Source organism: Dryobates pubescens, chromosome 3, assembly GCF_014839835.1.
Source record: "Dryobates pubescens isolate bDryPub1 chromosome 3, bDryPub1.pri, whole genome shotgun sequence".
NCBI lineage: Eukaryota > Metazoa > Chordata > Aves > Piciformes > Picidae > Dryobates > Dryobates pubescens.
Genome location: NC_071614.1, coordinates 8803625 through 8830363, shown reverse-complemented (window position 1 = coordinate 8830363; position 26739 = coordinate 8803625). Strand labels below are relative to the sequence as shown.

At 41.8% G+C, this 26739-nt stretch overlaps 1 protein-coding gene across 1 annotated transcript; it reads right to left on the bottom strand.

The window, feature by feature from the left end:
• Positions 1-1107: 1107 nt before the first annotated feature.
• DSC1 (desmocollin 1) lies at positions 1108-26739 on the bottom strand. The gene is made up of 16 exons (XM_054180202.1): positions 26575-26739; positions 23943-24027; positions 20848-21050; positions 20224-20349; positions 18850-19005; positions 17255-17399; positions 15703-15869; positions 13271-13405; positions 11093-11278; positions 9439-9698; positions 8504-8646; positions 7106-7321; positions 5617-5850; positions 4736-4857; positions 2421-2657; positions 1108-1692 (listed from the first exon to the last, which is right to left on the bottom strand). The coding sequence occupies exons 1-16, from the start codon at positions 26611-26613 to the stop codon at positions 1495-1497; spliced, it is 2652 nt and encodes an 883-aa protein (XP_054036177.1). The 5' UTR covers positions 26614-26739; the 3' UTR covers positions 1108-1494.

The window sequence follows — 26739 nt, the reverse complement described above, 5'->3', positions numbered from 1 at the left end:
CCTTTGCTGTTATTAATAATCCCTTTTACAGATCACTAGCTATAGTAACTTTAAAAAAATATCTTCCTAAGGCATATGTATACAGAGCAGATCCTAAAAGCAGAATTACAGCAGCAGAATTAAGGCATTGCACAAGTTTCTCATAGGCAGGAAGTCCTTTTAAGGCACAAGAGAATTCCCAGAGTGTAGAGGACAGATTACTTAACCAGGAGTGCAGATATGTAAAACCTGGGAAGCAGAGGCTGAATTCCAGAAGTACCTTATGGCAGCATTCAGGTCTCACTGCTGTCCTCTGCCAAAGGTATTTCAGGCTTTTGTATATATATATAGTGTATATGTATGCTTAATCTAGTAAAATAACAAATGGGATTCATGATTTCTGTCAGAGATCTGTGTAAGCGCTCGCCTCTACAACCACCACGTAATACACTCAAAACAGAGTTTATCCCAGTGTAAAGCACCTTTAAAGCACCTTATGCTCAATCCATTTGAGCTGTGTCTTCTGTCAAGTCCTACTTACAGAAAGAAACACTTTGATGAAGTCCAGAAGAAGTCAAGTGAGAAAGGTAGTGGTAGCTGCACCAGACAAACCTCCGGGCAACGTTCAACATTTCTGCAATGATCCTATGTTAAAACTCACCAGCAACTGAGGTACAAACTTAAGTAAACATGAGATCTGTCTTGCATTCTTTTGAAGTATGATAGGTACTCCTCTTTCCTGATTCTTTAAAAAAAGCAAACAAAACCTGGTTTTATTTCCTCAAAAGAAAAATATATACCTGCATACAATGCTGATAGCCTATGTGGTGATGCCATAAATCCCTCAGGATAGCAAGTCTGATGGGTTGGAACCCATTAGGAGAAAAAAAAAATATATATCTTTTTGAATATTATTTTACATATATACAAGATAGATATATATAGATTTAATTTTCAATCAAAACATAAAGTTTTCTACTGTGTTCATCAGTATTTTGAATGTGAGGAAAAAAAAAACAATGAAGAAGTGTTTTGCATCTCAGTTCGTCTAAGTTATAAATTAACAAGGCATTTGATAGCCACCAGGACTGGGGTTTGCTTTTGGTTGTTGTTTTATTTCCACAGAATTAGAAGAGAACAAAGAAACAGCCACCTAAGAAGTTTCCCTTCTCCAAAAGCAAATACAGTAAAACTTCGAAGCTGAGTAACGAAAAGGACACCACCAAGTTTTTGCATTGGAAGTAAACCACAAAGAGGAGGAAATGTAATCAAAGTAGAGACTAGCATCACTGTTATCAACATAGTCTAAAGACCAAAAAAAAACCATTTTGAATCCCTTGTTCTTGATGGAAAGTGTCTAGCAGAAACCAAAAAACCTGTTGCAAAGTAAGAGTGAGTGACACTCTCACTGGTCTACATTAATGTCGATAAACCTCTCCCCTCCTCAATTCCATAATACCTAACATCACAAAGGCCACTTATTTACAGTTTCCCTCAGCACTGTGAAAGGCACATTTATCTTTTGATGCATGTTTCTGCTAGTGTCCTAAACTTGGGTTCCAGCTGATCTAAGAAGTCAAGTGCCTCTTCTTCATGCTGATCACTGCAGCAGCCTACAGAGCCAGCCAAGGATCCTTTTCCTTCATAGTTATATGAAAGGAGATAATCTTCAGAATGCTTCTGTTCTTCATCCTGTCTGCATAGATGCACCTTCTGCATGGGAAGAGAACACACCTTGTTATTCTCTTAAATTGTTTATCCTAAGCATATTGCATAAAAGTAATTTCTTTTGATTTACCTTTCATTGATTAATTTTTAATCAGAGTGTGTCCTCTAACGGATTCCTACATACAAAAAATGCACATGATTGGTCTAGATCATTAAGACTCCAAAATATAAGTAATTAATAAAGAAATCATTTCTACTACTCATGTTTGTAACAACTAAAAAGAGGAAGAACCTGTTTAAATAACCTGTCAGGCAGCTAAAACTCCACTGAAGTTAAAAGACTGATTTACACACAGCTAGTCAGGCAAGTGGTGAGAGTTTTTGATCTCCAAGCATGGGGTAACTGCGTTTCTAGTGCTGCACCATTGCTAAGTATCAGGTCTAAATCAGAACAAAGCAAGCAGTTAGAAGGAAAGCAGACAGACATTCTCAGAAAACCCCACAAAAGCTTGAGTGATTGTTCTAAATGAGTAAATATATTAAGTATCTACCTGTAGTTTCAACCAAGAAAAGAAAAGTCAGTTCCACTTCTGTCTAAAAGTACATAAATGATGACTTTCTGACAAGGCAAAGGGGATGAAGGGGAGCACAGGACAAAACAAACATCAACCCCAGAAAGCCACCTTTCTAGCACAAACATGTATCTTCCTTGAAAAGAGACTGCATATCAAGATTAACCTACAATCAAACCAGTCCAGTTTCAGAATACTTACTTCACCTAAACGAGGGTGTGTGAAATTGTGCCATTCTGAGTAGGAGTATCTGCAGGTTTCCATCATGGGCTGCCCTCCTCCTTCTTTAACTGATCCCAGAGTCTGATGTCCACCTCCCTTGACCGATTCCAAGGTGTGCCCTCTTCCTTTTACCATTTCAAAGGTTTGTTGATCTCCTGTTTTCACTCCATATCCTCCTTGATCACATGTGTTTTGTAGAGGAATTATATTGTGATCCTGAAAACAGATGTGGTCATGGGGGTAACTTTACTCTTTGTCCTTTAGTGGGTTTTTTTTTCCTTCAATTCAAAAGATGAATCATCCATCAAGAACTGGCTATGCTGAAAACTAGAAACTATCCAGCTTTGCACTGTGCTATTTTGCACAAAAAAAACCAGGCTATACAGATCAAGAAGGGGTCTTTAGAAAGGAAACTATGGGGGGGGGGAGGGAAGTCTGTATTTAAATAGATGAAATCCAAAACCTGACTCTTTATCATGAGAGTAATGGAACACTGGAACAATTTGCCCAGGGAGGTAGTTGAGAACCCATCCCTGGAGGTGTTCAAGGTGAGGCTCAAGAAGACTGGGCCACTTGATCTAGTTGAAGATGTCCCTGCTTATTGCAGATGGGAATGGACTAGATGACCTCTGCAGGTCCCTTCCAATCCAAACCATTCTGTGATTCCATGATCCCAGTGAAAGCTGTACTACAATCCAAATGCTAGTTTCATTAAATTAGCATGTAAAAATAATGTTTGGTTTTCAAAGTCTACAACCTGTAAGCCATTAAGTGAGATGTACAGTCAAATGCTTAAGTTGCATTCTGTTTCTTCACACATTAAGTCTCTGTACTGAGTAAAATACAGAAAGCTAGTATGGGAACACAGAACCTGCATGATCAGCTGCTAATGACTTTACATTATGCTTCATTGGCAGAAAGAAATTTGACACTGGTCACCATTAGGATTTCTTGGTTTTCAAGCCAAATAAACCCCATGATTTTTAAACTAATCACCTTTTCTTAGGGAGAGAAAAGTCAGGGGGTGGTGGACAGAGAAAAGGGGAAAGAGCCTGAAGAGCTAAGCCCTTCTATATGAACACAGTCTAGGGTTGGACTACGTTCATGGTGAACTGCATCTTAAGAAAGCTTAGATGCCAAAAGCAAGAACTTACTTCACAAACATGGACTCTTCAATGAAATTTTTCCCACTGGCTCAAAAAATCAATGGTATTTGGGGCCATTTTTCAAGGAATGGGCAGAAACTGCACCTCTAATTTACAATGACTATCTGCTGAATTTACTCTTTCTCCACATAAAAGCAGTAATATTTTGTCATAAACAGCCATTCAACACAAGCAAAACAGCAAATTTCCATCTAATCTTACTGTTGAAAATGACTGAAGTGATTAAAATGTTCACCAAAAAAATGAATTCTGGAAGAATTACTAGCAGCCTGAATATGAACCAGCAGTTTGCCCAGGTGGCCAAGAAGGCCAGTGGCATCTGGGCCTGGATCAGGAACAGTGTGGCCAGCAGGAGCAGGGAAGTCATTCTGCCCCTGTACTCAGCACTGGTTAGGCCACATCTTGAGTACGGTGTTCAGTTCTGGGCCCCTCAGTTTAGGAAAGATGTTGAGTTGCTGGAAGGTGTCCAGAGAAAGGCAACAAAGCTGGGGAGGAGGTTGGAGCACAGCCCTATGAAGTGAGGCTGAGGGAGCTGGGGTTGCTTATCCTAGAGAAAAAGAGGCTCAGGGGAGACCTTATTGCTCTCTACAACTACCTGAAGGGAGGTTGTAGCCAGGTGGGGGCTGGTCTCTTCTCCCAGGCAACCAGCATCAGAACAAGAGGACACAGTCTCAAGCTGTGCCAGGGGTAGTTTAGGCTGGAGGTGAGGAGAGAGTTCTTCATAGAAAGAGTTGTTGGCCATTGGAATGTGTTGCCCAGGGAGGTGGTGGAGTCCCTGTCCCTGGAGGTGTTCAAAGAGGGATTGGATGTGGCACTTGAAGCCATGGTTTAGTAGTCATGAGGTGTTGGGTGACAGGTTGCACTTGATGATCTTTGAGGTCTTTTCCAACCTTATTGATTCTATGATTGATTCTAAGATAGTTTTCAAGAGAAATGGTTCTACCAACTCTGCCTAAAGTAAGGATATTCAAATCCTTGTTAAACAGCAGAGCACATTTAATAAATCCTGCATTGACTGCTTCTTTCCTTTACTAAATCACTCACTTGTAGGTAGTCCTATTCTCAAACTGAAATGCTATGGATGTCTTAATCAGCTGTTTCTAGACTGAAGTAAAGTAGACAACTTACCATCACTTCTTCTCCTGGAGCTTCTGTATTTGAAATGATTAAATTGTGATTGGCACAATCATCAGTCACATGCCTCTGCATTGCCCCAGCACCACAGCAGCCACAAATGGTGATCAGGATTACTATGGAAAAGAAGAAAGAGAGGAAGATATTATGAGTTTTACCTCATAATGGTATCTATTTCTGTTTGATAATGACTTTTGTTGCATTAGCCTTTTTTTACTGCTTAAACATCAAATGTGACTTGAAAAAAATACACTTCTTTTCAAAAATGCTCATACTCAACACTGCACACAAAAACATTTTGTTCAAAGAGTGTAAAAAGTTTTCATTGCATTGAACTATTTCCTTCTTCTGAACTGCATCTTGGTTTCCCTGAGAGCATCCTGTGTGAAGGAGGCTTAGGCCGGAGGTTAGGAAGAAATTCTACACAGAGAGAGGGACTGCCCATTGGAATGGGCTGCCCGGGGAGGTGGTGGAGTCACCATCATTGGAGGGGTTTAGGAGGAGACTGGATGGGGTGCTTGGTGCCATGGTTTAGTTGATTAGATGGTGTTGGGTAATAGGTTGGACTCGATGATCTCGAAGGTCTTTATCAACCTGGTTAGTTCTATTCTATTCTATTCCATTCCATTCCATTCTATTCCATTCCATTCTATTCCATTCCATTCCATTCTATTCCATTCCACTCTATTCCATTCCATCCCATTCCATTCCATCCCATCCCATCCTATCCCATTCCATCCATTCCATTCCATCCCATCCCATCCCATCCCATTCCACTCCATTCCATTCCGTGTCTCATCACCCTCACTGTAGGTTCTCTCAGCTGATTTTACAATTGTTCTGCACTTTGTGTTAAGAAAACTAAGTGTACTTACAGAGTAGTAACAGTGATCCTAAGATCATAGCCAGGATGGCCCATATGCCAAGAGTGACATTTCCACCGGAAAGGTACCGGGTTGTGCCGTTGCAATCGGATGGAGCCGTGCAATCACAGACGTTCACTCTGACTTGGCTCTCTCCTACCTTCCCCCCGTTATCAGTCACGCTTATAGGAATATCATACACTCCATATGGAACATCATCCCTTGGTGCAAGATACACAGAATTATCTGTGAAAAACAAAGAAAGACCAAATTAGGCCTAGAACCAAACCTCTGTTATCACAAATTCCATCCTGTTCGCAATCTTCCCTTATGTTCCAGCTGCACTGATACCAGAGCCCCGTTAGCCAGTTTCAAGCTAGCTTAAAATGTCTTGACACAAAACTACATCTTGAAAGGATTCATATTTTCACCACTTTTTTAGATATTAGAATCAAAAAAGCAAACCTTATAGAGCCTTCTGAAAACACATGAACTGAAACTTTCATGTTGATGTCAAGTTTTAGGTGCTCAAGAAACACGTGGCACTTCGGGACAGGGTTTAATGGCCATGGATGAGATGCCAACAGTGCCACTTCCTTAACTTCTGCAAACTATTTCAAACCCAGGTCAGTTAAGAAATTGCCTGTCTGTGGTGGGCTGAAGCTTCCCATCAGCATTAACTTAGCACGACTACCTCAGTTGGAAGCAAATAAAAGCTGTATTTACAAGCAAAAACTACTCTACAATGGAATGCAATGAGTATGTACAAAATATACAGGAGTTACAGTATTATACAGATATTTACAATTAGCATATAACACAGAAACCCTCCTGGCCTCCCTCTGGTTCCCCCAGAGACCAGGGAAGCTGCTCCACTGCCACCCCCAAACCTCAGTCCCCATCACTGGGGGTGTTTAGGAAGAGACTGGATGGGGTGCTTGGTGCCATGGTTTAGTTGGTTAGATAGTGTTGGATGATAGGTTGGACTCGATGATCTCAAAGGCCTCTTCCAGCCTGGTTAGTTCTATTCTAACTTGCTTCTGCTTGACCTTGGCTGCATTGTTTTGGTACTAACATTCCTCTGCTCTTTTCTCCCTTATTTTCTACAGGGGGGTAAGGGAGTAAGAGAGGGAGAGAGAGGCTAGTAGCTTCCCTGGGTTCTTGTGCTGTTTATTAGTTGTAAATATCTGTAAATATTGTCAATACTGTATATTTTGTACATATTCATTGCATTCCATTGCAGATTGTAGTTTTGCCTGTAAATACAGCTTTCATTTGCTTCCACCTGAGCCGGTCTGGCAAAGTTCAAATTTCAACCCACCACAACAGCAAACAAAACTGAGGAACTGCTGGAGATCATCAGGGCTACCTTGTGAGTCCTACTGACCACACCAATTCCAAACATACATTCACCCCATCTATTCTTGCAGTCAACCCAAGGGTGGCAAAGCCTCCTGTGGCAACATACAGCTGTATGAGGAGAAGACACGCCTTAACATACCGTTGTGTCGAGTTATCTTCCACATGGAGGCCATGTTGCGGTCGGTGATGCGATAGACGAAGGGAGTGCTGTAAGGAGACTCGTCACCGTCCTGGGCAGTAAGGCAGATGGGTTTCCTGTCTCTGCACATTGTAAAGTCAGTTTTAGTGATTCGTGGGTAATTCTTGTTCCCAGGATGGATGTAAACCTGAATTGTTCCAGTTCCTGTCTTGCCATCTGTGAGACAGAAATAACTACTGTTAGCACTGACTTCTAACATTCAGACTTTCACAATGAAATACCATCAGCTGTTAACATCCAAGTTTAAAATTAAAGTGGAAAGCTGATGTAGCCAAAAAGGAAGGCAGAATTCTCACAGCTCTCCCTTAGTTGTTTCTCTTTGCTTGGCTGGTGGTAGACTGGATCAACACCTCCCAAAGCCCCATATTCTGCGTGTACAGAAAATGTCTTTTGAATGTGTCTCTCTGTGCCAGGACAGACACAGAGGAGAAAGAGCTGATAGGGGTAAAGGATGCTAAACCAAACTGAGAGTCAAAAGCAGAAAGTGAAGCTCTCCCTCATTTTATTTCTGGAAGGAGAAAATAAACTACACTTTCCCCTCCCTCACTTCCCCTGGGAACATGAACATCCTGGGAAACAGTGTACTTCCTTCTGTCCTCCTCCCTCTGAGTCACCATGTGGCAGCAGGATTCAGCAGTGACACACATTATGTCACCAAAGTCTACATGCAAGAAGTGAATGAATAAGTTCTCCTTCCTCATTACATTCTTTCCAACACAGGAATGGCCAACGCTTGCATATGCATTCCAGTGAAATCCAGTCTACTTTGAAAACTTTCTCTAGGCTGCAGGTGCATATTTAGATGCCACAGAAGCTCTAAACAATTTAAATTCATACAATTTCCATTTAATTTTAGTATGTGTGCTTTGGACAGAGTTAGAATTATTAGCTGTAAAGCAGCTTTCTAAGGTCTGCTCTTTGCTCCCACGTAAGGGCTCAAACTAAATCCTGCTACTGAATAGCAATTTCAGCAACTGTTTTTCAGTAAGTTCTCTCTCTGCTTCCTCTGATAACCTCATGGCTGCCAGGTGCTATCACTTAAAAAAGATATGGTCACAAAACAAAAGGAATACAAGCCACAGGAAAATCTCTCAATGTATACTTAAGAAAGGCTTTTTTAAATGGGAGTAGGTAAGTACAGAAAACATTGAGAATTTGGCTCCATTTCTTAAATGCCTTCCCTACTGTATAATATTCCCTAAGACAGAGCTCTCCCAAAGGCAAGCCAATGAACTAGATGGGCCTCTGGTCTGAACCACTATAGCTGTCCCCACATTAAATTTACACATCAACATCTGTAATAGACCACAGAGAAGACTGACAACATTGAGTACTCACTTCTGTCTACTGCAAGGACTGTGATATTGCATTGACCTCGTCTCATTTCACCTACATCTCGGTCCAAGACTTTAATGGTTCTGACTTCACCTGATCTTTCATCAATGCTGATCCAATTACACTGCCCAGGTGGTATCCGGTAGCTGTCAAGAATAATTTGTTTAGTTAAAGATCTCAGACTTCACACAGGTATGTGTACATACAAACACAGAGACACACAGATACATGGACTCATATACACTGTGTGCTGCACATATGTTGAGATAGTAGTGAGGTGGGGGTTGGTCTCTTCTCCCTAGTATCAGCTGAAAGGATGAGAGGAAATGGCCTGAAATTGTGCCAGGGGAGGTTTAGGTTGGATATTAGGAAACATTTCTTTCCTGCAAGAGTGGTCAGGGATTGGAACAGGCTACCCAGCGAGGTGAAGCAGTACCAGAACAAGAGGACACAGTCTCAGGCTGCGCCAGGGGAGGTTCAGGCTGGATGTTAGAAAAAAGTTCTATACAGAAAGAGTGATTGCCCATTGGAATGGGCTGCCTGGGGAGGTGGTGGAGTCGCCATCACTGGAGGTTTTTAGGAGAAGACTTGACGGGGTGCTTGGTGCCGTGGGTTAGTTGTTTGGGCGGTGTTGGATTGGTTGATGGGTTGGACGCGATGATCTTGAAGGTCTCTTCCAACCTGGTTTATTCTATGTATGTATTCTATGTGATGGAGTCACCATCCCTGGAAGTGCTCAAGAAACGTGTGGACATGGCGCTTTGGGATGTGGTTTAGTGGCCATGGTGGTGTTAGGTTGATAGCTGGACTCGACGATCTTAGAGGTCTTTTGCAACCAAAACAATTCCATGATTCTATGCAGCATCCACAAACGTTCTCCCCTTCCTGTGTCCCACCCATGTTCTACTGCAAATAAACTACGTAAGACTGCTCCATACCTTATGCCTTCACTATTTCCAGTTTCTGGATCTTCTGCTACGTATCTCCCAATGCTGGTCCCAATATCCTCACACTCTTTAACATCTATGCGAAGCAAACAGGGCTTGAACACTGGGCCCTCATCCACGTCCATGACATGCACTGTGACAGTGCTGGTGCTCTGGGACACTTGTTGGGAATGGGGTGCCAGAGCATAGGGTGCTTCGTTGTTAACTGCAATCACCAGGACCCTTTGCTTGGCACTTTCATAATCCAGTCCCTGTAATAAAGATAAGAGTGTTGTTTTTTTCCCTGCAAACCAATACAAAACTTCATATTGTTTTCACTGACCAATTATTAAATAGATAAAAGTGCACCACATTTATTTACAAAAGAAGTCAGACATCCTTCTGGAGCATCCAGTCGGAGATACAACAAAAGAACATGACTTAAAAACCAAAGTCAGTCAAAGAAATGAACATGAAGCCTCACCCCTAATGAGGTTAAGCAGCACCACTGTCAAACTTCAGATGAAAAGTCTGATAGTCAATTACTGACAGAATTGAGAATTAAGAAATAAATGCAATGGGGGACATTCTCCTCCCATATCTAGCTGGCCATTATTTTAAGCTACACACATTTCCTTTCCAGCACAAGTCAATCACACTTCTTGCTAGCACCTACATTTATTTCCTAGTAAGACTTCACCTGTTACAAATAGTCTAAACTTGTGGAGTTGATCAGTATCTACCATTTATTCTTCAGACAACTTCTCCAATGTCTTTAATGAAGCCAATTATCTCCTAAAGTCATAATACACATTAAATGTAAGAAATTTCCACTGGGTTCACATACCAGAGACACAGTTTTATGCTTTAAAAAAAAGCTCTAATGATTAGCAGGGACAAAAAAAACCATAATAAATAAACCCCTCAAATTTAACCAATATCTCTACTCTCACAATTTACATCTTCACCTTTTAATATTAATATTCTCTGCTCCTTAGAACTTACCTCTTAGCAGTTTTAGCACATAATGAAAACGAGGCATGAAGAGGCAAAGGAACAGCTGGAGTACAGGTAGAGTGGTCTTTTTACCTCACATATGTAAAGTATTTGGTGTATCAGGTAACTAAATTAACACACTTATGTGTATGTCAACTCCCTCACACCCTAGAAAAGCAAATCTGAAGTCCCTACCCTGCAAAATAAAACCTGCAGAGTTTTATGCTGAATTAGCAAATTTAATCAACTCCCCGACAAAGCAAGGCTGAAGGAGGTGCTCATCCCTCCCCTACTTTGCCACATTCCCATTTCTGTTAAAAGCCCAGCCATGCCTCAAGCTACATCCTTGAGTCTAAACAGCTCCAACTGTGGAATCAGACAAAAGCAGCAAGCTCTTCTGGAATGACAAACCAAAGGGAATTCCCTGAATTCTGCACACACAAAACTGAGCAGTCTGGAAGGTGACTTTGTGTAGGTTATGTGCCACACATGAGCCTTGTTTGCAGTGCATTATGCAATCTGCTTTAGAAGAGAGTTCAGATCAGAGAGAAAGCATGATTTGCCTCATAGTTACAGATGTGCCTTGAATAAAAACAAGTTCTAGATTGCTAGTTTTAAAAGTAACACCTGAAGACACAAATATTCCTCCAGCAGTTCCATTTTAACTTACCTTCACTACACACAGTATTCCTTCATTTGTGTTTCTGTCTGTTGTAATTTCAAAGGACTGATCATCATTTCCTCTTATAATTTCATACACTGCTCCTGAGCCAGGTGAACCAGGTTCATCAAGATCAACAACAGAGACTCTCAGCACTTCTACATTCACTCTGTTCTCTTCCACTCGAGTTTCATACTTGGAGTGTCATGGAACAAAAATGATAAAAATCAATTTAAATCACTGTTCCACACAGCAGGTCTGAAGAACACTGCATTTAAACAGAATCAGAGAATGCTTTGGGTTGGAAAGGACTTGAAAGATCATCCAGTTCTAAATCCCCTGCCATGGGCAGGAATGCCTCATACCAGACCAGGCTGCTTAAGGCCCCATCCAACCTGGCTTTTAACACTTCCAGACTTGGAGCCTCCCAGACTTCTCTGGGCATCCTGTTCCAGTGCCTCACCAACCCCATGGGGAAGAATTTCCTCCTAATGTCTAATTTAAATCCAGTTTCTTCCAGTTTGAAGCCATTACCCCTCATCCTGTCCCCACACGCCCTTATAAAAAGTACCTCTCCATCTCTCCTGTAGGCAATAAGAATACTTAAACCCAAGGGGTCAATTTACCAAGCTGCTGCAATGATTCACTTTGTTTTCATGCATTACCATATTTCTCCCACTCCTCCCTTTACACCCCAAGTGAAACAGTAAACCTTCCCTGCCAGCACAGTTGAAATATCAGCTCCTTCATACACTCCAACTATCACTGGCAATTTAATTAAGGCTGGAATTCTCCTTCCAGGAGAGATAAATTAGCACAGTTCTCCTCAGTTACACCAGCTAGAGCTGCTGGCTTGCATAAAACAGGATCAAGCTGCACATTAGAAAAGGCACTGGGGTAAATGAAAAAACAATATATATATATATAAACAAACCACAAGAACTTGAAGCCAAGCCAAGAAGGGTGAAATACTTCTGTTCTTGAATGGCAAAGGAGGAAAAGACTCTTAATTTTTAAGGAACTTTTTCTAGAAGCTGTGCTACTCTGTACCATCAGAGAATAGCAGGTTGGGAGGGACCTCCAGGATCATCTGGTCCAACCTTTGCTGGGTTGAACAAGATGACCCAGCACCCTAAACAACTGAATCTTAAAAGGATCCAGTTCTGGGGACTCCACCACTTCCCTGGGCAGATTATTCCAATGGCTCACTGTGAAAAATTTTCCACATGTCTAATCAGAATCATCCCAGGATTAACTTGTACCCATTGCCCCTGTCTTTTCCACATGACTCCTTGTAAAAAGGATTCTTCCTTGTAAACCCCTTTAAATACTGGATCATGGTGATAAGGCCTCACTTAAGCCGCCTTCTCTCAAGGCTAAACAAACTAAATTCTCTCATACAGCAGCTTCCAAATTCTCTGATCCCCTTTGTGGCCCTTCTCTAGACCTTCTCCTCAAGAAGCACAGGTAAGAGTGATCCTGAATTACTGTAGAATAAATGCAGTCCTCATGGGGAATGAATCAATTTTCATAGATTTCATACTACAAAATCTCCTGTCCTGTGGTAGCTGAGCTGTATACATGGTTATTGAGACATACACTCTGTCCTGAATATTACTGAAGGCTGCATCACTGCAAAGACTTAGGGCTGAGCTACAGCTGGTGGTGAAAAAGAAGTGGTCTAAACAATATCTCTGTAGAAGAACAAAGAAGTTGGAAAAGCAAAGCACATGTCAGTGAAGATCCTTGCATCAACCTCACTGACATTAAGGTTTTCATTTAGCCAAAAGCTGTTAAAATGGTAACAAGGTCATGACAATGCTTACAAACGTACCTGCCCCCTCCCTGAAAATGGGTAAATTATGGCATTTCTAAGACTATGCATGGCAGAAGAAATGAATGAATGAATGAATGAATGAATGAATGAATGAATGAATGAATGAATGAGTAAAGCCAGCTTTTCCCCAGTGGACACTAGTGGACTCAAAACAACTAATGTACCAATAGGTCTAATTACCAAACAGCACAACAGCCAACAGACCATTCTCAAATGTCTGTATCAGCATTAACTGTCTCTGGACATTAGGCTTCTTATTTGAGGGACTGCCCATCAGGAAAGCAGAAAGGGGATAAAAAGTCTCTCTCTTTTTTAAGCTTTTTACAGACATTTCACATAAGAAGACTTACCTGCAACTGTCTAAAGGATGGTGCATTGTCATTTGTGTCTTCGATTCTAATGACAGCTGTTCCTGTAGTGCACAAACCAAAAGGCTGACCTGCCATGTCTCTCACTTCAACTAACAGAGTGTAACTGGGTACCAGCTGAAAGGATGAGTAGAAGCATACAGAAGTTGGACATACACATTCTTTTAAAATCACATAGTTACACACAAAAGCAGACCTAAATATTTTACTCCCAACTCTGCTGTAAATTCAGTGCTCCCCTACAAAATGAGGCAATTAGTTTTGGGCTTTTATCCAGGTGAACTATTTTTCAGTGGCTAAGCACCACTGAGCTCATCTTTCAGCACTGTGTAGGCTGTATCTTGTATCAAATAAAGCTTCTCACGGTGTCAGCATTACTTTCCTGAAGCTTTGGAAGATAAAAATGATGCACTTTCATCTCTCTACGGCTCCCCTTTGGAGCAGCACAGAATCCCCTTAGGCTTCTAGCTGGTAAAACGTTACAGTGCATGTCCCTTATTTCAGAGAGGATGATCAGAAATGGTGCTGCACTTTGTCTGAGTTATACATGACAGGGCAGTGCCTGCCATTTGGCATCACCTGGCACATGAGTCAGTGCCCTTGTCAGTTCCAAGAGGATCACTGATAACCAGCCTGCTTAAACCCCTGATTTGAGTCACAGCAGCAGGAAGCTTTTTTCAGCCTTATTAATACCTAAATGGGCAAAAGGGACTTGGGGGGACTGGGCACAAGAGAGTTTGTAAATCAAGACAGTAAATCCAGTTCCCAATGCCTGGAAGTAGCATCAGGTTTCTCAGGGAGAGGAAAGAAATCTCCTGTTGCACTTCATAAGCTCATCATTACAAGATAGGCAGTGTACTCATTTTTCAACCTTTTCTTCCCTCAGCAGTCACTGTGATCATTTCCTTAGTAGTCATGGAAATGCTCACAATCACTGCATTTTTCTCTTGCCAAAACAATTTAGCAGTGTACCTGCAAGGGGAGAAGTTTGCAACACACTGCTAATGTGGATTTCCAGTGATGTCAAGTTTGCCAGAAAATGACTTTTTATGTCCTTAAAAGAGATGTGCCTGTAGCAGTGGGGTTTGTTGACTGTCTTAGGCTAGAAATATTATTCTGAATTACACATGCCTGTTTCTCTAGAGGAAACAAGCTCTCACATGGCATCTTATCCATTAAAAAATAACCCAAATAAAATTAAATAAATTAATTAAATAAAATTAAACCCTCCTATATCTAGTTTGCTTGAAAGCCAGCTGAAAAGAAGTTTGCATTTTCATTTGAGGAAATGTTACATTACTGTTTAAGTTTCCTATACTGGAAATATTTCTGTTAAGTTTAGGGTGACTACTTCCAGAGAAGTTAGTTCACCTTCTCTGTAAAGAAGCAAGAAGCACCTCAAAAAGGAGCTTACTTAGGAGGAAATGGTGGCTCATGGGATTCATGAAGAGATAAGGAAAAACAATCCATAGTATTTACAATCCAGAGGTCTAACAGGAGAGAATCAGGAGGTCCCCTGCCAAGAGTAGAATAGAATAGAATAGAATTAGAATAGAATAGAATTAGAATAGAATTAACCAGGTGGGAAGAGACCTTCAAGATCATTGAGTCCAACCTATCATCCAACACTATCTAATCAACTAAACCATGGCACCAAGTACCCCATCCAGGCTCTTCTTAAACACCTCCAGTGATGGTGACTCCACCACCTCCCTGGGCAGCCCATTCCAATGGCCAATCACTCTTTCTAGGAAGAACTTCTTCCTAACATCCAGCCTAAACCTCCCCTGGCACAGCTTGAGACTGTGTCCTCTTGTTCTGGTGCTGGTTGCCTGGGAGAAGAGACCAACCCCCACCTGGATACAATCTCCCTTCAGGTAGCTGTAGACAGCAAGAAGGTCTCCCCTGAGCCTCCTCTTCTCCAGGGTAAGCAACCCCAGCTCCCTCAGCCTCTCCTCATAGAGCTGTGCTCCAAACCCCTCCCCAGCTTTGTTGCCCTTCTCTGGACACAGACATATTCTATAGGATAGGATAGGATAGGATAGGATAGGATAGGATAGGATAGGATAGGATAGGATAGGATAGGATAGGATAGGATAGGATAGGATAGGATAAACCAGGTTGGAAAATACCTTTGAGATCATTGAGTCCAACCTATCACCCAACACCATCTAATCAACTAAACCATGGCACCAAGCATCCCATTCAGTCTCTAGTAGCTGGGACATGATAGATCTATGGAGAAACTGGGGCAAATTAAAGGTGTCTGGAAAGCTTTATAAGGTCCTTAGAGAGGGAAACAAAAAAGGGGTAACAGAAATAATTTATCTGATGATTCCCATGCCAGCAATTCAGAGTTAAACAGCAATCTATGTGCACTAGATGACAGCTAAAGATGCTTCAAGGAAGATCACCTCTCTGTCCAGCTGTGGTAATAACACAGCAATGACCCCAGTGTCCCCATGTAAAGAAAAGGCTGGGGTCACTGGCGGGGTTTGCGACACAATGCGGTACTTCAGCGTGGTGTGCAGAGTGTAAGGCTCATCCCTGTCCTCTGCAGTCACTCTGCCGACGACTACACCTGTGAACACAACACAGGGATTTTTAGTTCCAGAAAAAAAGAACAAAAGGCAATTACCAAACCCCAGGTATTTCTATTTCAGATACAGTAAAAATAGCTATTTGATCATTTAGCTCTACATTAAAATATTCAAAACACAGGCAATAGTAGTAAAAACACAGCAACAGGGTAGAAGTGTCTATTTTAATCTTCTGGCATTATTTCTGCCCTTTTTAGGCAAAGCTGTCATTACTGCAGCTGTCAGAAAGAACAATCAAAAGGAAATATTAAAAGTTTAGATTTCAATTAGTGTTTTTGACAGTGACTTCTAACTGAGCATCCCAAACAGAGCTGAAGAGGGGCTGCTGGGAGGGTGAAGGCTCTGTGCTTTTTGGTTCACACTGCAGTATTGCCTTGCAGGGAGCACTGCTGTACTTCACTTTAAACCACCCAGTAAGTAGAGCAGCTTAGAGAATGAAATACAACTGGTATTTTGGAGTAAAGCAGTAGACTTTTTGCTCCATTTTTTGTGAGGCAAATTAGACTTTCCTCACTCTGTACCCCTAGTCAGGAGATGAATGAGGAATGGCAAACCACAGCTTTTGCATTCCTTATTGTCTGGGCTCTATCCTCCTCCCTGCTTTTGTCCTCTGTTACACAGAGAGGTGAAGTCAGTAACAGGTAAATATTTGCCTTGTACAAGCATGGGAAGAAGGCAAGACTTTCTTCCTTGCCCTCTCCCAGGAAAAGGTCATCAGCTCAAACACTGTAAGCTTAAATCAAAGGCATTTTACACCTTAGAACAGCACAGATTTACTTGTTTAGGAAACTAGTCTGTCAAAACCTGCTGTTTTGTTAATTCATTTTATGGAATCAGGTGCTTTTGGATCAAAATAAAGTGTAATGTTCTGCAGTTCTCGCAAGTTTTAACAACACTGAATCATGTCAGTATTTTAAACCTTCTTTTTAAGGAGGAAGCTCTTTATAATGAGAGTGGTGAAATACTGGAACAGGCTGCCCAGGTCTGTGGTTGAGGCCCCATCCCTGGAGACATTCAAGATCCAACTTGATGTGGCCCTGGACAGCCTGATCTAGTTGGAGATGTCCCTGCTCACTGCAGGGCAGTTGGACAAGAGGACCTCTAAGGGTCCCTTCCAACCTGAAGCAATCTGTGAATCTTTGAAGCTGTAAACAATACTTTTTGCTACGACTGAGATGGCATTTAGGAATTTCTAATCCTTAAGAAACCTTGAACTGCTCTTTGCAGGTTCAGCCTTTGCCGTGACTAATTAGTACTTAAGCAATCCCACCCAAACTGCTTAAAGACAGCATTAGACCCAGTCATACTTGTATGTAACTGAGCTGAGCAGCAGTAACTGTCTTCACTGATTGAAAACACTTCTTACCAGGTTTGGAATTTTCAGGGACAGAAAACTGGAAAACATCCTGTGTGAAATACGGAGCATTATCGTTATCATCCTCTATCCTGATCGTATGCACCAGTGGTACCTCTGGTGAATAACCATCGGGGGTGGTTGCAAAGCAAATGATCTGCAAGACATAAATTCAGTAATTTGCTTCATGCTTAAGCAACCTGAAGTGTTATTGCACTGCCAGCTCAATGGAAGAGTCAGTAAAATGAAATACAGTGTGCCAAGCACACGCTTCTCAAGACCAGCATCTTCAGACACATGGAAGGGGAAGTGACTGGTATCTTAGAATGACAGCAACACAAAACCATTTAATACTTCCAAGTCTTTTCCCTTTCCACTCCTCACACTACAAGTATTTCAGTCACTTTTATAGCTCCCACCCCAACTCTGTCAAATGCTTTTTCCAAGTCTCTTGGACACGGTTTTTAGCAGGTGTCTATGAGGCAATCTCAGCCTTACCAAAAATTTAGATGTAAATATTGCTATTTACAACAGAATCAAGAACAACAGCAAAACTGTTTCCCCATTCCAACATAATCAAATAAAATGCAGTAACAGGTATTGCAAATTAGCTGTTCAGAAGTTTTCACTAGCTGCCTTCTTACACTTCTCAGCCAGCAGAGAGAGCAGTGCACCTTCTTAACAAAATACTGAAGCTTAACAGCTTGGGAAAGGGAGGCTCAAAAATCCACAGCCATCTAGAGTTTCTTGTGACTGTTTCTACAAAGACAATTTCAGATTTCCCTGAAAAACTCTGGGATAACCTCAAATTCTTCCCCAAAGTGATGAAAATCCAATAGCTAACTACAGTTCTGGGCCCCTCAGTTTAGGAAGGATGTTGACTTGCTGGAACGAGTCCAGAGAAGAGCAACAAAGTTGGTGAGGGGTTTGGAACATAAGCCCTACGAGGAGAGGCTGAGGGAGCTGGGGTTGCTTAGCCTGGAGAAGAGGAGACTCAGGGGTGACCTTATTACTCTCTACAACTACCTGAAGGGAGGTTGTAGACAGACGGATGTTGGTCTCTTCTCCCAGGCAAGCAGTACCAGAACAAGAGGACACAGTCTCAGGCTGCGCCAGGGGAGGTTCAGGCTGGATGTTAGAAAAAAGTTCTATACAGAAAGAGTGATTGCACATTGGAATGGGCTGCCTGGGGAGGTGGTGGAGTCGCCATCACTGGAGGTTTTTAGGAGAAGACTTGACAGGGTGCTTGGTGCCGTGGGTTAGTTGCTTGGGCGGTGTTGGATTGGTTGATGGGTTGGACGCGATGATCTTGAAGGTCTCTTCCAACCTGGTTTATTCTATGTATTCTATGTATTCTATGTATTTATGCTGTAATTAAAGTCTAAGCAGTGAAAATCAAAGCTGCTCTCAAGATCTAGATGACTAGCTATCTATTTGTCACCGATTCTGTCTCTGTAACATCAGAGATGTTACTCAGAACAGATAGTTGACTCCAGATCTTGTCTGCTCCCAGTTTCCCCTGTATCCCAGCTTTCAAATATACACATGACAGAAAAAAAAAAGGGGAAATAAAGGTTGAATTGTCTGAACACAATTTAGGACTGTACCTGAAAGCTGGGGTATTGTTCACGGTCGACAGCACGAGTAGCAAAGATATTTCCAGTTTCCCTTTCTATGTAAAACAAACCCTTTGGATCCTGATCAATTCCTGGTCCACTTGCAGAGTAATAAATGGTGTAGTTCTGAGCTGTGTCTGACTGGACCTATAAAGAACACATTTGTAAGCCCAAGGGAAAACAGCAGTGCAATTCTGATACATTTTTTTCCCTTTCTCACAATGGTATTTAGCACAAGCAGGAATTCTTCAAAAAAACAAACCCAAGATTGTGTTTGCTTCTACTTTTTCAGCAGCTTAAGCTTCACAGGAGAACAATTTGCCACATAACTGCTTTCCTTGGTAATGTGTGTACAGGAGAGAGGCAATTAGTTCAAACTCAGAAATGTTAAAGGCTACTAAACAATTAATGACAACGGGCATAAAAATCAGCATTTTCAAATCTAATCTCTCTAGAATACTGCACATACAAGTCAGATACAGGTGGCTTACTATTACTGCCCCTGATCGTGAGACTTGGGGTTTAATGCATTCATTGAGAATGTGGGTTGCAACTAGAAAAGTCAAAATCATGAGAGAGGAAGAGAGAAAGAAGACCACCTAAAGTATAGCCCAGAGAGATGCAAATCCAGAGAGCCTCTCTGCATCTCATTACAAGCACCAAGAAGGTAACATCAAGCAGATGTCTATTTATAAACACTTCCCTACGCACTTTCCTCCCCTACTGAAGGCCAGAAGTTAGGAAGGTAAGATTAGTAGAAGAATGATTGCTCTGCACAGACTCTGTTATTACACTTGTCTCTACACATTTGCTACCAGCTACTCTGTAATCTAGAGCAGGCTAGATGGATCTATGATAACTCCAGTTCTGGCATTTCTCTTTCACGCCTACTTGTTTTCTTACAGTAAGTACTTTTCCTAATAATATAGGCCACACTCAGTCTTCAGTGCTCCAAGTATACACATCCAGCTCCACAAAGAATGTAGACATGCAGGTAAGGTCCCTCACTGTGTCTACAAAAACTTCTTCTAGGCAACAGTTTGTGGGGGTTGCTTTGTTGTTGCTTTTTTGATTTTTAATTACACTTCACTGATTTCCAGGCCAAAGAGCTCTCTTCTGGTAGTGTATCTCTCTCATTTTGACAGCTTTTTTCACGTTTCCAGTTCATCCCAACAACTATGATCACAAGTTATTTCAGATCTAAGATCAGGAGATACACAAGGAACAGGACAGAGCAAGACAGGAATAGTCACAGGCATGCCATCAGTGGGGAATAGAAGAAAGCTCACTTTCACTCTTCTTTTGTAATAAAGTCACATACAAAACCAGCTCGTGTCATAAAATTATGACTCATATAAAAGATACCTGCTGAATTTGCAGTGGAAAAGGTCCCAGTGAGTTCTCTATCATAACAGATGGAATAGGGCCCCACCTTCTTTTGGTTCGCTTGAGAATTGTATCTCTAGCATGTCTGGTCTTCTGGGGCTGGGGCTAGAGGACAGAAAGACAGGTAAGAATACATCCATATACTCTTAACTGTGGATATGTTTGCTTAACTACTGTCCTGTTTGCTCAGCTACTGTCCTGCATTGCCATCTTTTTGCTTTTCATTCCAGTTTTCCCACTGACCATTTGTTTTTCCAAAGCCTTCATGTCTGGTTACACCTGTGATGATCCAAGTGTGGCTGGGGGGGGGGGGGGGTTAATTCATTGTCTTGTTTTGCACAAATAAAATCTGATTTGATTCCTTCCTAATTTAATTAAAACATAGCTTTTAAGATTCTTGATGATCTTGATTATCCTTGCTAGCATCTCCCATTTCAGAAAGGGAGTCTACTGACCTAAGCAACACAGTGATCAGCTGCTAAATAAAATACACTCCACACCTGAGTGCTTCAATTCTAAAATTCAACCAGTGACCCAGCATGAAGCTATGCTCTGTGAAACAGTGCTTCAAATAAGTAAGATACCTTGAAATTAGAAGCTCACCTTTTTTTCTTCTTCCACCAAGTTAACATGTATTTTCTTTTGTACTTGCTCTTGACTATCTTTAAGTAGTATGGTAAAAGTCTTTTCCTCAGCAGACAAGGAAACAGCAGAAGTTGTGTAGACAGACCCATCCTCTAGAACTTTGAAGTTCTCATCACTGGAACTGATAAATTCTGCAGACTGAAGGCATTCTTTCAAATCAACTGTAAGAAAAAATTGTTTAGACAAGAACTCAAACCAGGGAAACAGTAACACCCAACACCAAACATTTCCTAAGTAAAAATTGTATTTCCTGGCAGAGAGCCTGCAAAAATTTTTGTCATTCAGTATTTAAGCATGACAAATTCTAGAACCCATCACTCAGACCTGAGCAAGTTTACAGCCATTTCCACTCTTTTGCTCCCAAGTGTTTCCTGGAGGACATGGGTGCTTCATGGATCTATTTCAACAAGACACTGACAAAATTACTGAAGCATCAGAGATGAACCAAGACATTTAGATGCAAAAAAGACATGGTAGACATGCTCATTATTGGATCAGTAGCTATTACATTTGCCTTGTGCTCCATGCCCCACAACATCAACAAAGATGATTAATTGATGCAAATGCCCCGTGGAGATGTTACATCTTGGAAGTTTTGCCCTCAGGAGGAAAGCATTGACTGGTACTATGTGATTTAATAGTCTTGGGAGGACAAAGGCCTTTAAATTATGAGGCAGACAGATGGGAAAGATAAAGACTAACTCTCAAACAAACAATTGGCAGATTTTTAGTATGTACATGACAGAATCCCAGGCAGTTTATAAGAAGCACCAGGTAAGTTCAGCACACTTCCTGGCTATTTTTTACTGCATTTGCTATCCCTTGTGGCCAAAATAAAACTTAACGTAATGAATTCAATAAACTTGGCTCATCAGCAAATAATTCAGCACTACAGCTGAGAAAAGGCAAACCCAGGATAACTATTACGAACTGCAGCAGGACCACAGCATTAAGCAAAACCAATCTGACACCCTGAAAAAGATGAAGACAGAGACCTAAACACATGACCCTAAAGAAATGGCCCTTGCACAGTGCAAGGGGTGCCACTGTCATGTTCTCCAAACTTTTCAATACCCCTTCAAAGATATCACAGTGGATGGGACCTTGCTCTAGGAAAGCTGACTGCAAAAATCCCAGAGCAGAGCAGATTCAGGATTTCACCCCACATAAGTAGATTATATTGCAATAAACTAGATTTCATTTCTCTGTTCAGTTATTCAATAAGAGAAAGGAAGCATGATTTTGAATATGACATGATTCTTCCTTCTTCTGTTTTTCTTTTAACTGCTCAATTAACCATTTGCTAGACTTTCTACAGAATGGAATGGAATGGGATGGAATGGAATGGGATGGAATGGGATGGAATGGGATGGAATGGGATGGGATGGGATGGGATGGGATGGAATGGGATGGAATGGAATGGAATGGAATAGAATAGAATAGACCAGACCAGGTTGGAAATGACCTTCAAGATCATTGTGTCCAACATGGAATGGAATGGAATGGAATGGAATGGAATGGAATGGAATGGAATGGAATGGAATGGAATGGAATGGAATGGAATGGAATGGAATAGAATAGAATAGAATAGGAATTAACCAGGTTGGATATATAGTACTGCAGCAGTGACTCCTCTCCCTTGTCACTCTGTACAAGGACAATTTAGCACTGAAGAGAGTATCACTGCCTCACTTAGAGGTATTTCATATTGCTATGTATTACAGCACTGCAGCTCCAAAAATACCAGACTGGAGATTTTGTTTCTGGTGGTTATATGAGTCAACACCATGCTCAGTTAGCCATAGCTTTGTGGGATCTTTTTTTTTTCTTTACAGCCTCTTGTGTATGTTGCATAAGTCAGAAATGTCAAAAACCTTACAACAACCAGAAAAATCCTGACTCATCTGATTGCCAGGCTATGGCCCTTGCATCAACATAAAACACATTACTCTTTCTCAATAAATGCTTAAGTAATGCCATTCAAACTATACAGGTTTTGTTAAATGTGTGTTTTTTGGGGGGAGGAAAGCTTCAGTTCAAAGTTATGGAGTTTCTCTAACAGCACTCTAATAACATGAAGTTTTGTTTTTATACAAATCAAGTTTATTTACACAGAGAAATGCCAAAGTCTCTGGGAATGTGCTAAACACTTGAACAGCTCTAGCAACCTTTCCTCTTAAAATTTAACACTAAGGACAATGAAGTTTCATTTTTAAAGCTAGGTTTGCTGAGCAGAAGTATTCTGATGAACTGCTAATCCACTTTATTTGTTTGTTCTGGAGGAATGTAGATATTCCCCTGTTGTCATAACACTCACACAGCCAACTCTGAATCCTCAAATTCAGTCTCAGCCAGCAACAATACCCTGCAGCAGCTCCTCTGCCACACCTTTAAAAGCTGCCTTTCAAAGACTGGCCTGAACAAAAGGAGTGGGCTGTTTTCTGGTCTCCCCTATTCCTCTCAGTCACCTGCACACTGCCCTAACTCAAGACAGGCCATCCAGTCAGGCAGGAGCTCTCTCTCAAGCCAATCTGCGTGCATGACACATTTGCAACGTGTCCCCTTGCATGCCCTGAATGCCCCAGCACTGCAGAGCAGTCACATCCATGTTTCACAGAGGGGCAGCTTCTGCTTGTTTGTGTGTATTTTGTCTTCTTTTATTTCTTCTCCATTATCCAAATGACCTACTGCCTTCGTCTATCACTGTGGCCTGTGGGTGCACTTTGGAATATCAAGCCACTTAGTTCAAGACTAAGCCCTGGACTCCAAATTTTGAAAACATCAAGCTCTGCCATACTCATTTTACAAGCAAATACTGGAGCCTGACAGTAGCTGTTTACACCAAAGTCAAATGGATTCACGGAGCCAGTGTTTCAATCCGTAACACAAACACAGGGCGTATCCTCCACAAAAAGGCTGATCCAGCTGTTTAGCTGGCTGTCCAGTCATCCATTCATTCCATTAAAAAACAAAAGGTCTCCTCCACTGTTAACAGCACCTCCAGCAAAGGTACAAGGTCGTACTGATGAGACAGGCATCTCGCAGTTTCTCACCTCTGCCAACTAAGGTTTCGGCCTCTAGTTGAGAAGGAACATGAAAAATCACTTTCTTGCAAGCTTCACAGCACAGACTCAGCACCTAAAAAACAAATTAAGAAATCAGGGGTAAAAAAAAACAAACACCAATAATTGCATGGTATTTTGAATAGTAACTAGACACTGAAGCTGCCTTTGGTTTGTCTGGGGTTTAGGACAAGGCACAGAGAAAACACTTCAGCTAAAAATTCAGGTACCGTGCAGCACCAGCATGCAAAGTTTCAAACTGGAAACAAGCTCTGACAACTGCTCCTCTGTCTGTCCAAGGCTTGTGGGCTTTTCCCTAAAATCATGGCAGTGCTGACACTAAAAGCAGGAGTAGCCTTTGACTAGAAGATTTCACCTACACTGTTACTTTAGTAGTGAGTCTCGCCGTGCACTCCCTCCAGTAGCATTCTTGGCCAGTTTAGATCCAAGGTCTCCAAGAAGGTTCAATCCACCACCACTCAGTTTGGTAGGACCGTGGTGATGCTTAACATTAAAGGGACAAGTTGCCTTATTAAAACCTCATGATGACACTTGTGCTTACGTATCACTTTGCATCTTCAAAGTGCCTTCTCAACAAACTAATTAAATCGAGCTGCAGCAATTAGATATGACATAAATAAAACTTTGTGTATCCCAGCAGTCCACTCCCATATAACCAGTTACAAAATGGGGTCCTCCTCAAAATTCAAATGTCTGGTAGATAACCAGGCCTTTCATAAAGAGAATCACACAGAGCTACAAAGATTTTCCTCAGCACTGAGCAATTTAGTCCTTGCCTAGTTTCTACCCTTGCCCAGCTTCTATCCAGATCTTTAAAACTATAATCCAAAAATCACACACAGCAAATTAAGCACAGAAATGGAGACGTGCAAATAAATACATTCACCCTTTTAAGTGCATTCATTCATTCAGGATGAAAGTCTAGCAAGAGAGAAACTCATTTTTATTTTGCACGTCCCTGTGTAGGATTAAAGGTGTAAAGAAGTAAATAGCTAATGGAAAGTCTGAAAATTACTTGGGATTCTTATTAAGAAAATAATTAAATAAAACACTTTAGAAACACTATGATCAGCTAAAAAATAAATGAAGCTGAAACTTGGAACTTTCTCTCATGCATTAAAGCAATTTAAATGCTGTGTCTGCATCACAAAAGCTCTCCCTGTCCTTCCTTATGTCCACATGGATACAAAAATATGTGTATATAAACCAATTTAAACACCCCTGCTTAAGTATTAGTAGGCACTTTCCTTATTAACAGAAACTTAATAAAACACTCTCTCCTGGGTGATGTTAACTTTCAAACTATTAGAATCAAACCATCTTATCACATTGTTCTAAGGCATTTGAAGAATCAATGACATCTCATTTTGAAACAGTTAAAGCCAAGCTAGCCTGATGTCAGCAGAAATAACTACTGAAGACTAAACCAAACATAAACAGGAGTAATTCGTAGATATCAAGATGTAAGGAAACACCAGGTAAAAATAAGCTGCAATATCCCTTTGCTTTACAAAGAAGACACTTCAGCAGATTTTTGGGGTTGAGTGTTGCAATTTTTCTACTTGACAGGAGGATTTCTTTTATTTAATTATTCTGTTTTTTAATTAGGTGTATGAGTAAGCTCGCTTGGGTTTCTTTGGGTTTTATTAATATCCTAGCAGAGGCAAGTCTGTATAGTGTCTGGAAGAGTAACACTTTCATTAAAATGTACATCTATAATTAGTATAAAAACAATAAACTGAGTGCTTCAGCCTGACCAAGTACTTTCCTTTCAGGCTCAAACCATCACCCGCCTTCTTTGTTTTTTTTTTTGGTGAACACAATGATCACAGGGGGAGAAAAAAATAATGGGTTAAAGAAACAAAAGACAAATCACTTTCACTCAGCCACTAAAAAAATAAAAGAAAGAAAAGAAAAAAAAAGAGGGAGAACTGCCCTGCAAGAGCCCTTCTGTAGCTGGTAATTCCGTACAAACATCGTAAACTGAAGCTAAAGGAATGGCTGGCATTCTTCAATGAACTGCTAACTCTTCCAGAGCAGCTGAACACGCTCCGCACCGCACGGACAACCCTTCCCAGGGAAAAGAGACAACTGGGGGCCTGGAAGGTGGGGGGCAGACAGAGGAATTCCAAGTAAAATGAACCGCACCTCAAATTTTCCTTTGGATAACCAAAAGCAGCAATACCGACCGCAGTCCGTGTCCAGCGCGGAACGTCACCGCACGCACATTCCAAAAAGCCGCCCGGCCACCAGTCCGAAAGTCAAAAGTCAACCCAACGAACGACCAAGTTCTCTCCCCTTCGCCTAATCGCGCCCCGCCGCCAGCATACGGCGCTCCGAAATCTGCTCCGCGGCCGCGCAGTCACCGCGGTCCCCTGCGCGGGGTGAGGGCTGCGGCCACTCCTGTGCCCGCAACAATCCCTCTCAAATGCGTTTTGGGAATAAAAAGCCGGAGATCGATCCCTCTGCGCTACGCGGCCGCGGCGAAGCAAGTGCTGCGGAGGAGAAGCGCCGGGTGCATGATAGGGCTGCGCGGCCGCGCACCGCCACCGGACCGCTCCGTTCTCCCCTCGGCCACCCACTCACTCACCCAGCCACTCACCAGAAGACCGAGGACGAGGCGAGGGGCTGCGGGGGCCATGGTGCGCGGGGGCGAAGGGGGCGAAAGGGGGGAGCCACCGACGCTGTCGGTGCTGCTGCCGCGGCCGGAGAGCGAGTGCGCGGTGGCGGCGCAGGTGGCGTGTCTCCGCGGAAGGCCGTCTCCCGC

Excerpts from the sequence above, each read along its gene's own strand:
- DSC1 (XM_054180202.1), bottom strand. The coding sequence starts at position 26,613 with ATGGCCCCCGCAGCCCCTCGCCTCGTCCTCGGTCTTCTG. Across the intron at positions 8,647-9,438 it reads GGAAATAGTGAAGGCATAAG|CTACCGGATACCACCTGGGC; the intron begins GTATGGAGCAGT and ends TATTCTTGACAG. Across the intron at positions 5,851-7,105 it reads GAAGATAACTCGACACAACG|ATAATTCTGTGTATCTTGCA; the intron begins GTATGTTAAGGC and ends TGTTTTTCACAG.